General features: G+C 47.9%; 1 protein-coding gene across 1 annotated transcript; it reads right to left on the bottom strand.

Annotated features, from left to right (window-relative positions):
- Window positions 1-8: 8 nt before the first annotated feature.
- On the bottom strand, window positions 9-12,570 carry FAM105A (family with sequence similarity 105 member A). The gene is made up of 7 exons (XM_015416183.1): window positions 12,415-12,570; window positions 11,803-11,834; window positions 11,601-11,692; window positions 9,737-9,886; window positions 8,872-9,000; window positions 6,616-6,885; window positions 9-548 (listed from the first exon to the last, which is right to left on the bottom strand). Exons 1-7 carry the CDS (start codon window positions 12,483-12,485, stop codon window positions 369-371), a joined length of 924 nt encoding a protein of 307 aa, XP_015271669.1. The 5' UTR covers window positions 12,486-12,570; the 3' UTR covers window positions 9-368.
- Window positions 12,571-13,243: the final 673 nt, after the last annotated feature.

Here is a 13,243-nt window from a genome sequence, read left to right on the forward strand (position 1 = left end):
CCATGGGGCTGAGCGCGGGGCTGCCAGATTCTAAGCGCAACACTCTTGTACAGTTTTTCAGACACAGATGGCTTTAAAACAGTATTAGACAGATTCATGCAAGACAGGTCTACCAGTGGCTGATAGCCATGATGACGTAAGGAGAGCCTCCACATTCAGGGGCAGTAAACCTCTGAATATCAGTGCCAGGAGGCAACAACAGGAGTGCCTCCACCTCCGCATCCTGTTATTGATCCTCCAGAACAAAAGGCTGTCAACTGCACGAGACAGGATGCTGGACTCAATGGACCACTGGTCTGATCCAGGAGGGATCTTCTCATGTTCACATTGGATGCCAGATGCTTCTGGTGCACCACGAGAAACCAGTTTTATATCTGGGTAACCGGAATGTGGTAATGCTGGTCGTCTTCAGTCAGAAGAGATACTTCGTGCCAGTCCCTCTGATAGGCCTCCATATAGTTTACTTGAAAATCTTTTGAGTTAAACTTAGACAACCTGTAAACAATTATCTTCACTTCCAGAGAATACCCAAGGAGGAACAAATCAACCTGCGGAAGAGAAAAGATCAAAACGATACTTTCAGAAATGGCGAAAGGAAACCACGCACTGATAAGTTAAATGAGAAGCTTTATACTGGTTCTGAATCTTGTCAGCAATATGATATAGGTAAAGGTAAAGGTTCCCTTGCTCGAAAGCCAGTCGAATCCGACTCTAGGGTTGCGGTGCTCATCTCCGTTTCCAAGCCGAAGAGCCAGCGCTGTCCGAAGACATTTCCGTGGTCATGTGGCCGGCATGACTAAACACCAAGGCGCACGGAACGCTGTTACCTTCCCACCGAAGTGGTCCCTATTTATCTACTTGCAATTTCTTGCTTTCGAACTGCTAGGTTGGCAGGAGCTGGAACTAGAGACGGGAGCTCACTCCGTCATGCGGCACACTCGGGTCTCGAACTCCTGAACTACTGACCTTCCACAGCCTGCAGTTCAGCGTCTTAACCACTTGAGCCACTGCAGCTCCCTCAATATGATATATACGCAGTATAATAACCACTATATTTAAATGCAAAACAAAGTATCTATGGACTGAAATAAGTGAGGATCCACAGAAATGTCATGGCTTTTGTTCTGTTGCATTTAAACCTCACGTGCACTTAAATATTTGGCCTAAAGAGTGAAGAATATGCACTTGATGGCAACTGCTGTGTCTGAAATTCATAAAACCTTCACTCATTTTGAAGAGGAAAAGAAGTGATTGGATTTATACCCCACCCTTCACTACCCGAAGGAGTCTCAGAGTGGCTGACAATCCCTTGTGTTACATCTTTCAGAGATGCTGCATTTCCTTGACTTTGGCAGTGAACTTGCCCATCAGACATCATCTCATCTGAAGTCGCCAGGAACCTGGTGGTGGTGGTGGTGGGGCACTGTCTTTTGTGACTTGCTGCTATCCTGGATTACATGGGGGAGGGGGGACCAGGGAGCTTTGTTTTGTGGTGGTACCCACTGGTACCGAGCACTATCACCTTTTTTGAGGGGGGTCTCCCAATTCCTGAGAGGGAAACTGGTGGGAATTGGTGCAAACTTGTACATGAGTACAGGCACCTTGTGTTTTGTTGTTGTTTTAACATATCGAGTACTGTGTAAAAGTGATTAAAATGATCATACTTTTTACACATGTTCACCCTGGCGATAGCTACACCCTCTTTCTCTTGGCAAAACCATCTACTGCAAGTTGCTGGGAACATTTACCCAGGTTATGCATCATAGTGAAATCTTGTTAATGCAGCGGAGTGAGCTTATTTCTTATCAGGGGTCATTTCATAGAAAAAGAGGTGCAGGAGCTCATTGGCATAACTCATTAGCATAGGCCACACCCCCTTACATCACCGGAAGTGTGTCAGAAGGCAACACCCACCGCTCAGGCTCCACTGGACTGTTTTGGATTGCTAGCTATGGGGGGGGGGACACATGCAGATCTGTCCTTGCAGAGGAGGGAGAGCTTTTACCTGAATAAAACTTGGTCTTAAAGGTGCCACTGGACTGTTTTGGATTGCTAGCTATTGGGGTGGGGAACGTGCAGATCTGTCCTCACAAAGGAGGGAGAGCTTGTACCTGAATAAAACTTGGTCTTAATGGTACCACTGGACTGTTTTGGACCGGAGGGCCAGGGGGGGCCTCTGCAACTTACTCACCTGGCTGCTTCTTGCACTGAGGGCTGCTGGGAGCAGGGGACGGGGCTTGTTGCATGTGCCCGCCCCCTGGGCTCTTCACTGCCGGAGCTCCGCTCCTGTGTGCTCCTGCAGGAAATGACCCCTGTTTCTTACTATTGTCTGCATCTGAACTTTGTATTAATTTATGACAAAATTCTGACTGACCACAGATGCGTGATGGCTAGTTATATGGATCTCACTGGCAATCCGCGTAGCAACACTTGTCCTGTCCAGCGTGAGCTGCAGCTGAGGCAAACGCTTTCCAGGTGTGAGTCAACGCACAGCCACTGAAGAGAGCTTAAATATTCTATTTAACTTCACGTGCATTCAGTAGATCATTTACTCACAATCGAGCTGATAGCTGGATAGAGCGTTACATCTTTCTGATCTAGGTCAATCCTATGGCCGTGGTGAGAAAAGAGATGGGCTTCCCCTCTCCTTGCAATAAGGGTTGATGGACAAAGAAACAGAAAAGAACAATAAAACTCCTATTTTTGCGCCTCTGAGCTCAGGAAATTACTCTTAATGAGCCAGTCAGAGGGAAGCTTCCGGGACCCCTAACTGTGGACTCCAATTCCCAGGTGCAACTACTCTGAAAGGTACATTAACACTGGCTGGGGGCAGCACAACACTTGTAGGTGTCCGTGGCGTCCTGCAATTACAAAGCAGTTGTTCTTTCTCCCAGCTACAGAGCGCCACTTTTGTGTCTTTGTTAGATTTATAGCAGAACCTTCTGTCACATTCTTTGGGCTTTCTCCCTGTTGGGGTGCATTTGTGTCCTCTAAAACTTTCCTCATCTCTATTGCTGCCTATGCACTTCTTTCTTGGATCAGTAAGGTCAAATTGTATAGCAAAATGTTGTGTTCATAACTCCATTGCTCCTGATATATCTAAAATATAAAATTGCCCAGACACTGACAAAGGCTGCTCATGACACACAGTTTTTCATCTTCAAGCCTTATCTACGACTCCACATTCAGAGGGAGTTCAAATTGACTGGACCCCCGCTGCCCGATCCAAAAGCAAGCGTGCTCTTATACTGGTCAAGATGGTTTAGGTGGTGTTCTGAAAGAGACTGCTCCGGAGATCAGAGATTTCGGTAATAAAAAAGGGGCTTTCTACTGAAGGAACGCTTCCCTTCCTCTTGGGACAGATCGCCTGAAATGTCCGTCTGACAAGACCGAAACACACACACACAGCCCAAAGCGACTGTGCACTTGGCGCTCTGAAGGGTTTTGACATTTTTAAAGACCATAAAGATGTACTGTGGGATCCAGCTATATGCCCTGATTGTGCCACCCTATGGCTGAATTGCACCTACAGGAGGGCCAAAAGATACAGGCAGAGCCACCTCAAGAGGAGTTCTGCCCTTCTTAGTTCATCTGTTCCATCTAAAAATGCTTCTACCGTGCACTGGACTCAGGTCGGTGGGCTTAGTAGGGGGCAGCTCCACGTAGGGCGGCACATCAGTCCCCTTGGCCAGCAAACCATAAAGCCGATGCACCGGCATCGGGGACTCTGTGGCACATTAAGAGTTCAGCAACACTGGCCTCGCTGTGGCCTTCCCATCCCAGTCTACACGGGCACCACTGCGGGGCGGCACGGCTGGGGGAAGGGAGGAGGAGGATCCCGCCGGTTCTCTTAAGTTCCCTATCCCCAAATCTGCTATGAGGGCAAAATAAACGGCCTACGTTAAAACGCTCACGAGAGAGTATTTTGACATACTGTACAGCCAATCCCGGCACACCCAGGATGGTGAGCAACTGACACCGCTGGCTGCCTGCTGTGGGTTACCCCCCTGCTTTCGGAGTCATTTCGGAGCGGTGGTTCTGCCTTTTTCCCAGACCTCGCTTCTAGGGTTGTTTGTTTTTAAATGTAAGAGTGCAGTACTACTAGGCGATCTGCACCAAAGAAGACCCCGAAGATTGAAGACTCAAGTTTTGCATGTCTTATTTCTGTATAGAACATAGTTAGCAGTGTAGCATGCCAATTATCCATACTTATAGTTGTAAGGCTTGTTAGCAATGCATGTGGGTAGTGGAACCCGTAAGATTGCCAGGGCGGGGAGTGTGCTGTCCCAGCCAGCGTTTAACTGTAGCTAAGTAGAACTGCCACATATCTTTAAGAGCAGTGGCCTCTGGGAATTGAAGTCTTTAGTTAGACATCCAAAAGCATTCCTGTGACTGGCTGATCAACAGTCATTTCCGGCACCCAGAGACGCGGGAATTCGAGTTTTATAGCCTTCTTACCATTCCTTTGTCTACTCTTTAAACTGCAAGGAAGGCGGAGCACACTATCTTTTTTCACCATGAGCCAGAGAACAGAATTAGATCACAAAAGATGTAAGTAAGAACCCTCCTGAATGCATGTGAAAACTGAATAAAATGATTAAATTCTACATGACCCCGGCTTGTCAATCAAAGCCCAACGGAGGCTTCTGAGAGCTATTGCCCCACCCATTTTCAGCTGTTCCTCTGCTGCACGACTAATTACTTCCTCTTCTCCGGGCTTCCTGCAGTCATGAACCAACTGAATATTATCAGCTCTTGATCCCCAAGGGAAGAGGTGGTGGGCTCAGGTGTTGATTTTGCGCTGTGCAGTCTGCCAAAGTCCCTACTGCTTTTCGTTTTCTGGTATTTCATAATAACACTATTACAATCTTAAACAATTAAAAGAAGTACGAGCTGCAACTCTGGCTGGCTATTAAAAAAAAAAAAAGCTACTTCACAGGACCCTCCCACAAGAACTAAAATGGATCATTTGCTTCCAATTAATGAATGCCAGTGAAGAGCAGGAGTAAATCCGATCGGGAAACAGGACTTTTGGTGGAAGGGGCTTTACTTCCAAGTATACAAGTAAGTAAAATCTTGCCCGTGGGGAGAGATTCTTATGGGGGGATACACCACTTTATGAAGTGCCTTGTGGAACGCCACTTCCCTTGGCAGCCAACCGTGGAAAAGGAAGAACCGGGCAGCACAGAAACGCTGGCAGTGTGCAAACAGTGTGCTTAGAACACACAAGAGGGAACTTTAGTGAAGAGACCCCTGGAAAAACGATACTACACAAAAAGAGACTTTAGGTCATATAGCTGTCCAGCCAGTTTGCAGATGACATGAGGCAGCCACCTTAGTGGGGAATGTCTGAGACAGGCATTGCTAGTGAAATTATCTTGAGACCGTGTCCCTCCCATCAGTATATGAAATACACATCAGAATATTTAATTCAGTAACGGGTAACTGCAAAGCACAGGCAAAGCGGCAGCTGACCAGACAGTGAAACTGCCTTATGACAGGTTCTATGAGGGGAAAAAATAACCACGCGGAAGTATCTCGGCTGGAGTTCTAAGCCAGCCGCAGGCAGCAGAACAACATCAGGAGTAAAGCTCAGCTCCCTAAGAAACTGGGCTTTCATTTTCAGAAAAGCAAGTTTCTAGGCCTTATGAAGGCTATGGAGATATAACTGAATGTGCTGGTGTAGCCTCTCAGAAGCCAGATAAACGGCTGAATAACAATATCTTCAATGGAGAGCAGACAGGGCTTCAGGGTCCTGCGTAGCTCTTTTCTTCTCTCATGACAAGCAGTATTTTTTGTAGAAAAAGCCCAGCAGGGACTCATTTGCATAATAGACCACACCCAACAGCAGAAACGTATTAGCCTATTGGGCCACACCCCGACAGCACAGCTCGTCAGCATATTAAGCCACACCCCCATGCCTTCCCTTGAAGGGAAGGGAAGGCAGCTTAAACTGTCTTCCCTTGGCTTGCCTGGGTGCCCCGGGACTGTGGGAAGCCCGGGCAAGCCAGCCCTTGAACAGGCCGGGGACGGCATTTAACTGCCTCCCCAATCCTTCCAGGGCCCCCCTGGCCACCCTGCCTCGGAGTCGCCGGGGAGGGTCGCTCTCCAGGCCTCCCCTCTGTAGCCACGCATGCGCAGAGGTTTTGGCTGTAGTGGGCGTGGCCAACTCTGAAGTCAGCCGGAACTCCGTTCCTGTGCGTTCCTGCCCCAAAATAGCCCTGACAAGCAATAGCAAAATAAAGCATACGAAGGCAGAATTATAGTTGTAGAATCCAACTTCCCTTGGCAACATATTCTGATTTTCGCTGGGTTTAATGGCACATGGACCAAGTCTTGACTTGGATAAAAGTCCCCCATTCATCTCATGAACACATTCCTAACATTGCAGTCTATTGTCTCTCAAGAGCCACGGAACCTCGTCAGCTCAGCAGGGTTGACTTTGGCAAGTCCTTGGACGGGAGACCCCCCCCCCCCGGAATGCCAGCAGTCGGGAGGACGGGGGGCAGTCACCAGAAGTCACCATGCTTTCCAGGTGCATATAGCCACACCTACTAAAAAATATACAAAAAAGCCACAGAGCCGGCACACCTTGACTGCCAGCCCCCTGCTCACCTGGTCAAGGCCTCGCTTGTCCCCTACAGAATTCAGGTGATTTATCATGTAACTCAAAGGGTCCAAGGATGTGTCACGCATGAAGAGGTGGTGAAAAAAACCTGGGATGCGCTCTTTGTTGTTCAAACATTCATAGGCTTCTATTACTTGGTACAGCATGATGAATTTCACAGCCTCGTACATCTGGTGTTCAACGCTTTCGTCCCCAAAAAGCGCACTGCACAGGTTTCCTCTTTCATATGGGTCCTTTATGCGGCTGATTTCCATCCACTACCAAGTAAGGAACAATTTTAAAATGCTAGAAAACAATTTTTGATGCTAGAAAACTCAGCAATCAAAAGAAGCAGGTTCTTTCTAGCACTTTGCACAGTCCAGTGTTTGCAGGTATAACCAACTGCTCTATATACTTTTTGCCGTTCATCCAGTTAATTTACCCAACATAGACAGGTTGCTCTTAAAGTGGGAGGGGCAGTATCAATATGCAAAATAAAGAATTACATTGCTCATTCCGGCAAGGGACCTATCGATCAACCAAGCCACTCACCGGCCACATATGGCAGTGCTTGACCATTTGCCTGCTGGTTGCAGCCATGCCTGCCTGCCTGCCATAAGCCCTCCCTTAAAGGATAGAACAGCCCCCTCCCCTTGCCCTTTATAGACAGAAACCGAGCAACTGTCAAGCCTGGAATACTGCCCCAAACTGTTGTGGTTGCCTAACAACAGCCCCTGCATGCCACCGAGGGCCTCCGTTTATTAAGGCTACATTCTGGGTTTTAAAACTGCCCGATGTATTTCTCTTTCTTTGGATGTCAGATTTTTCTGCAAACCTGAGCCATTTTCAGGTTTATCAAAAGACCCATCTTGTCCATTCACTGCTCTAGTCTCTGGATTTAAGTATCCTCGGATTTGACTGACTTCACTATTAGAATATACAAGTGGGGACTCGCAGGCAACTCGCGGGAGCAGCAATCCCCTCCCACCCGCCTTTTACTCCTTCCCTCTGCCCCCACTTCTCTCACGGTCTCTTTCTTTGTCCCCAGCCAATGTTCCCTCTAAGCTATGGAGTCTTGTGAGCAAAAATTCTACTTTGTGAGCTCCTGGCATTAAAGTTGTGAGCGAGCGATTTGGCTACTGCATAAATTAGTTTGCTCTGGAGCCATCCTTCCTGAGCGGAGACCAAAATAGGTGAGCCAGAGGCTAAAAAACTGTGAGCTAGCTCACACTAACTCAGCTTAGAGGGAACACTGGTCCCCACCCCTTCCTTTCTGTTTCTCTCTGCTGGTCTCCCCCCCCCCCGCCCCCCCATGGCTACTGTCATTCCTTATCTCCTTCTGCCTCCCTCACCCGATCACTCTTTTTCTCTCCTTCTGCCTCCCCCATCCTCTCATTCTCTCCTTCTTTGTTAGTGGTGGCAGGACAGATCTATGCTGCAAGCATCCCTTGGATTTAATAAAACGATTCAGCCTGTTGTTTCTCCTCAACAAGGACGTGTGGGAACCGTGAGCTCTCTGAGGGACTGAAGGATGTCTAAAAAGGGGTGCTTCTGATTCATGCAAAACAAAAATACTGCCTGTTTCCGGGGAGGATGCCATCCAATGGTTTTAACTCCTCCCAAGTTTATTATGCAGATGTACCTATACAAACGACAGCAGGCAGGGCGCTGAATACTTGAGAGGAGTTGCTGAGTACTGCACTATAGTCCAATATCTGTCCATTAGGGTTACTACACAGGACGGTGTAACTGGCACGTCATGTACAATGCAGTGTAAATGATTAACTCAACTCCACATTCTTTCCAATGGTACCAACAAAGTAAGTACCCGCCTGTCACGAAAAGAAAACACACACACACAGTAGCCTTTTAGGGGGCATGAGCTGACTGAAGAGTGGATGGTTTGGTGGTTTTTCAATCACTCTCACTGCCTGTCCCCCCCCCCCCCCCCCCCCGGCAGCCTTCTTGACTCCGAGATTCTAAAAGAAACGTTACCGCATTCTAAGACCCTACTACTTGTGAGATAAAGTTTCTTTTAAATATTTCCCTCACACGCTCATCATAGCAAACTTGCAAGCTTAAAATATACAGAATACCTTTCAAATACCCTAACCATGAAAATGGATTATCAACTAGATTTTTAGTTAACTGGTTCACTACCTGAACCAACTAAGGGTTGCAGTCCTTGTGTTTTTAACACTGCGACAGCAGCCACCACACGTATTGTACAGTTCTATTGGTCTTGCTACCATTTTCCCACTCACCTGATTTTTTAACGTGTCGATGCATTTGCGTAGTTTTCCTAATGTGTGTGAGCTGGTGTACCGTTCTGGCCCAAAGCTGTACTGCTGGATCCAGTTGCAGCCTTGTGAGTAAAGAAGCTTCTCGGGGAGCTGAAAGGAAAGAATCGAACCAGAGAGTCAGGACATTTGGGAGACAAAAGGGGGGGGGGGGGGGCACGCACACACCCCCCACACAGGCTCGGAAAGGGAATCAGGCTCTCGGGGAAAGCTGGCGTCTCCCTCAGCAAAGGAGCCACAGGGAGTGGAGGAAAAGCCAAAGGTCCCCACTGCTTCTTCCATTCCTATTTCTGTGGAACATACAAGAGAACACGTTCCTAGGTCGAAGTGCACAGCCACAGTTTTTGGAAATGTAGACAAGTAAGCTGAGCTAGCAGAACAGTGACTATTCTCTAGACTTGCCTCTCCTTTGGCCTATTGAAAAGTATGCGCACGGAGAGTGATTTCAGCTAAGCATACCTTTATTTAGCCCGGAACAAAGACACCTTGACCGGCTCGCAGGCCGGCTTATATTCCCTCAGGGAAACCCACCACCAAACACCCCCCCCACTCCCGATAGGCTATTTACAGTAATCAAGAGACCTATTGGCCTCTTGGCCCGGGCCCTAGCCCTTTCATTGGGCCTGGCTAGGATCCGACTTGCCCATTGTCTTTTGGTCTGAAGCTAGAGTATTTGTGCCTGGACAAGTCCAGGCATGCCCGGCCCTGTCAGGGCCTGATACACTACACCTATCTTGTGTGTTTTTTTAAAACAAACAAACAAAGGAACTGCACTTGGAGAAGATGCAACACTTTCACTGTATATGCCGCGACTTATTTCACAACACACCTTTAGAACATCTGTTGCCTTCATCCATGGTGGAAGAGGAATACCTTGGTTAAATATTTGAAACAACACAGCTCTCAACACGCAGTAGTTATCTCTCCTTACTTGACGTATATATTTGACATGATGTCTCCAAAACAGGTCTTCGTAAGCCTTAAAAAAAGGGGACACATATAACAATAAAGGAAACTTCTTGATCTTCCTAGCTGGATCTGTCATGAGGTAAGCTTAGGTGACTGATTCTGGGCACCATTAAAAACAGCAAGACAGGCGGCCACCAAACAAGAACAGAGCTCATGGACATATTTGGAATATTTACTTCCCACCACCTTTTCTCCCTTAAACTCAAGGCAGCTAAACACACACAGATTAAAAACACAGCCAACTCTGCCAAAACTATTTATCCTCCACTAAGTACTCTTTGAAATGAAACTGTCTTTTTAAATGCAGCCAGAGAAGGTGCCTTCTGCACCCGCTCACGTAGGCCGCTCCAGAGATATACCAGAAAGACAGGCTGTGACCTAATTGTTGCCGTCCAGCCAATCCTAAGATGGCATGGAAAAGTGCTGCCTGAAGAGTGCGACTGGCACAGTCGAGGAGCTGGGCGAGCCTGGGGAAGATGCCCCGTGCAGGTCCCAAGGCAGGGCGTGCCAGCCCTGCAAGAGCAGAGTTGCGTTCTCACGCAGCACCCTGTTTGTTTCAGCGTGTTGCACCCAAGAGAACGTCCTACTCGACTGTGAGCCCTGCCACAGTAATTGGCGCCCAAGAGGGCACCATTTAGTTCTTCCAGCTCAGGCAACTCAACATGCTTATGACCAGCCTGAGACACATTCTGTTCCATCAGAAAAGATGGGATTGATCATGATGCTTTTGCCAAAGCAAAATTCTTGTGTGCGTCCAAACGACAGGGCGGCCACCTTGACGCACCACTGTGGGGAAATCCAAACTAACAGCTGTGTTTGGACAGTTAAAGGCCAGAGACCAGAGTTGCGGTCTAGTGCCTTGCACACACACACCCTGTTCACGCTTACTTCCCCTTTCTTTCCTTTGAGAAGGTCAAGACTTTCCCCACACCATAGCGAACTTCCACGAGAAATGCTTCTGTTGAGTATTACAAGTTGAAAACACTCAGTATATCTGGGGTTAAATGTTTGTTTATGTTACTCACAGGAAGTCACATGTTTTTCATGTAACCAATGTTCTTTAGCTGTAGAAAGCCCGGGAATTTTCTCCCTGATCTAGGAATTTGATTGGGACTAAAGTGTCAAGGTGTATTAGCATTTTATGGCTCTCTTCCTGTCTTTGTTTGGTGTTCTGAAGAAGAAGAAGAGTAGCCATAATCTCTCTCTTCTAGTTTTGTCTTTGTAGAGTAAGGATGTAGCCGATTTTGCTCTGTTGTTATTTTCATCCCAGTTACCCTTCCCCATGCTAGAATTTAGTAAAACTTTTATATTTTAATCACACATGGACTCTCAGTCTGAATTATTTTACTCTGGCTCTGCTGGGCTATCTTATCTCTGCTAAATGCCTTTTTTTTCGATATCTCCCTATCACCCAACAGCTTCCCATTCTGATAGAGCCCAGGAAAGCCAGTGCCAGAGATGCAAGTCAGGACTGTGCGCAGCTCTGGCAGAGACAGGCCGAGGGCTTCCACCACGTCACACCGTCCTGACCGGAGGTGCCCGGGGGGCGGAGTGCCCAGCAGATGCTCTTCCCACTGAGCCACGGCCCATTTCCACACAACAGCTCAAATCCCCCAAGAGGAAACCCTCCTTTCCAGTTTGGCTTTCAGTCTGCGAGCAAACGGAACTGGCCAAGGCAGACGGAGGGCTCCCGATCTGGCGCTTCACTCCTCCATCGCTCTGACCTCTCTCATCTTCTGGGCCTGCTCCGCTTCTCCTGTCCACTTCTCCGCACAGTAGCCGAGCAGGTCGGCTTCAGCCAGCACAGAGCGGCTCTCTGAGTCAAGCACAGACAGGGGAGTGGAAAAACAGCAGATTAGTTTTAAGACGTAGCACGGAGGACGGGGGAGGGGGAGGGGGGGCTTAAAAACAAAACTCAATTTTTACTTGTGAATTTTCTCTGCAGGTATCTGCCCCACCTGAAAGCCAAACAAAAAGGGCAGTCAGAGAGGCGGCGGCGGCAGTGAGCAAACACGGATGATGTCAGAAAGTGGACAGCAGGAGGACCAAAAGGACGGACGGAAGGATTTCTCCATGCAACGTAGAGCTCATCGGTTCATGGCCAGACAAGGCAGCCACGGATGCCGAAGGCTTTTTGATGGCTTCAAGACCAATTAGAGAAACTGAGGATCCGCCGACACCCGTTGTCCGCGATAGACAAATGGAACCCTATGTAAACTAATGGTGCTTTCACACTGAATCACGCACTTGCAATGCACTTGGCAACTGGATTTTACTGTGTGAAATGGCAAGATCCAAAACCATCGCCAAAGTGCACTGAAAGTCAGTTGAAAGTGGATTATTCAGCATGCGTGAATGTGAACAAACAGGGAGGCTGCATCACTGGACAACACAAGGAAGTCATCCCCCGAACACTCTTTGGGAGTTTCCAGGGCCCTGAGACTGGCTGCCCTTGGAAACAGAGTACCAAACTAGATGGGACTTCAGTCTCATTGAGCAAGGAGGTTCTTAGGGAAGCCACTTCCAGTTTCAACCTACCATTTTAAGAGATGCACGAGGTACGTATACAGCTGCCTGCAATACCAGAGAGCAGCTGTAAGAAGAGGCATGCTTGACTCAGGCGGTCTCTTTACAGCTCGGAGCCTGTCGAAGGGGGTGTGGTGGGCAGCTCTACTCCAAGACTGCAGCTCATTCTATCCTAAAATGTGGGGGGAGAGAAAATTAACAAGCTTCATAGTGTTTGCGAGAGATAAAGTTCGTTATTTACATCATTCCAGACAGGATCACCTGAAGGTATCCGCCTGGGTACACTACCCCATTCACACACACACACCCAGAAGCACGGAGAAACAGACCCCTCTCAATGCGCACAGCTTGGGGGGGGGGCAAATGTGGGAGAAATCAGGTAAATTGAAGCAGCCTTTGCCGACCCTTCTTTAAATCACAATCTGGATAAAGAATTCCTTTTACTAGCACCAGCTTTTTTTTTAATCATTTGAGGAGTTTAATTAATATGTCTTTCATTATCATTGTAGCCCACTGTGCAGTCCATAACTGCCCAAAAGCTGGCTGAAAATGTCCCAAATACACAAACAAATCAAAGATCATACTCATGATAGAAACAAAAACCAAAAACAGGCAGAGATGCTGTTGGGGAAATTGGACAGCATCCTTTTGGAAAACTTCAGTTAATTGGTAGTTCTTCTAGTAGGCAAGTGGATTGGCTGTGTGGAGAACTCCTGCCTCCTTGCTTGGACAAAACAATGACTCCCGAGGAGCAAGAAGAACCCACTCCCTCCTCTAAAGGCAGGGAAGAGGGCACAGGAGCAGAACGGGACCCCAGGAGCGGCCACGCTGCCTTTGGTGA

Source organism: Gekko japonicus, unplaced genomic scaffold (assembly GCF_001447785.1).
Source record: "Gekko japonicus isolate JY-2015 unplaced genomic scaffold, Gekko_japonicus_V1.1 scaffold502, whole genome shotgun sequence".
Taxonomy (NCBI): domain Eukaryota; kingdom Metazoa; phylum Chordata; class Lepidosauria; order Squamata; family Gekkonidae; genus Gekko; species Gekko japonicus.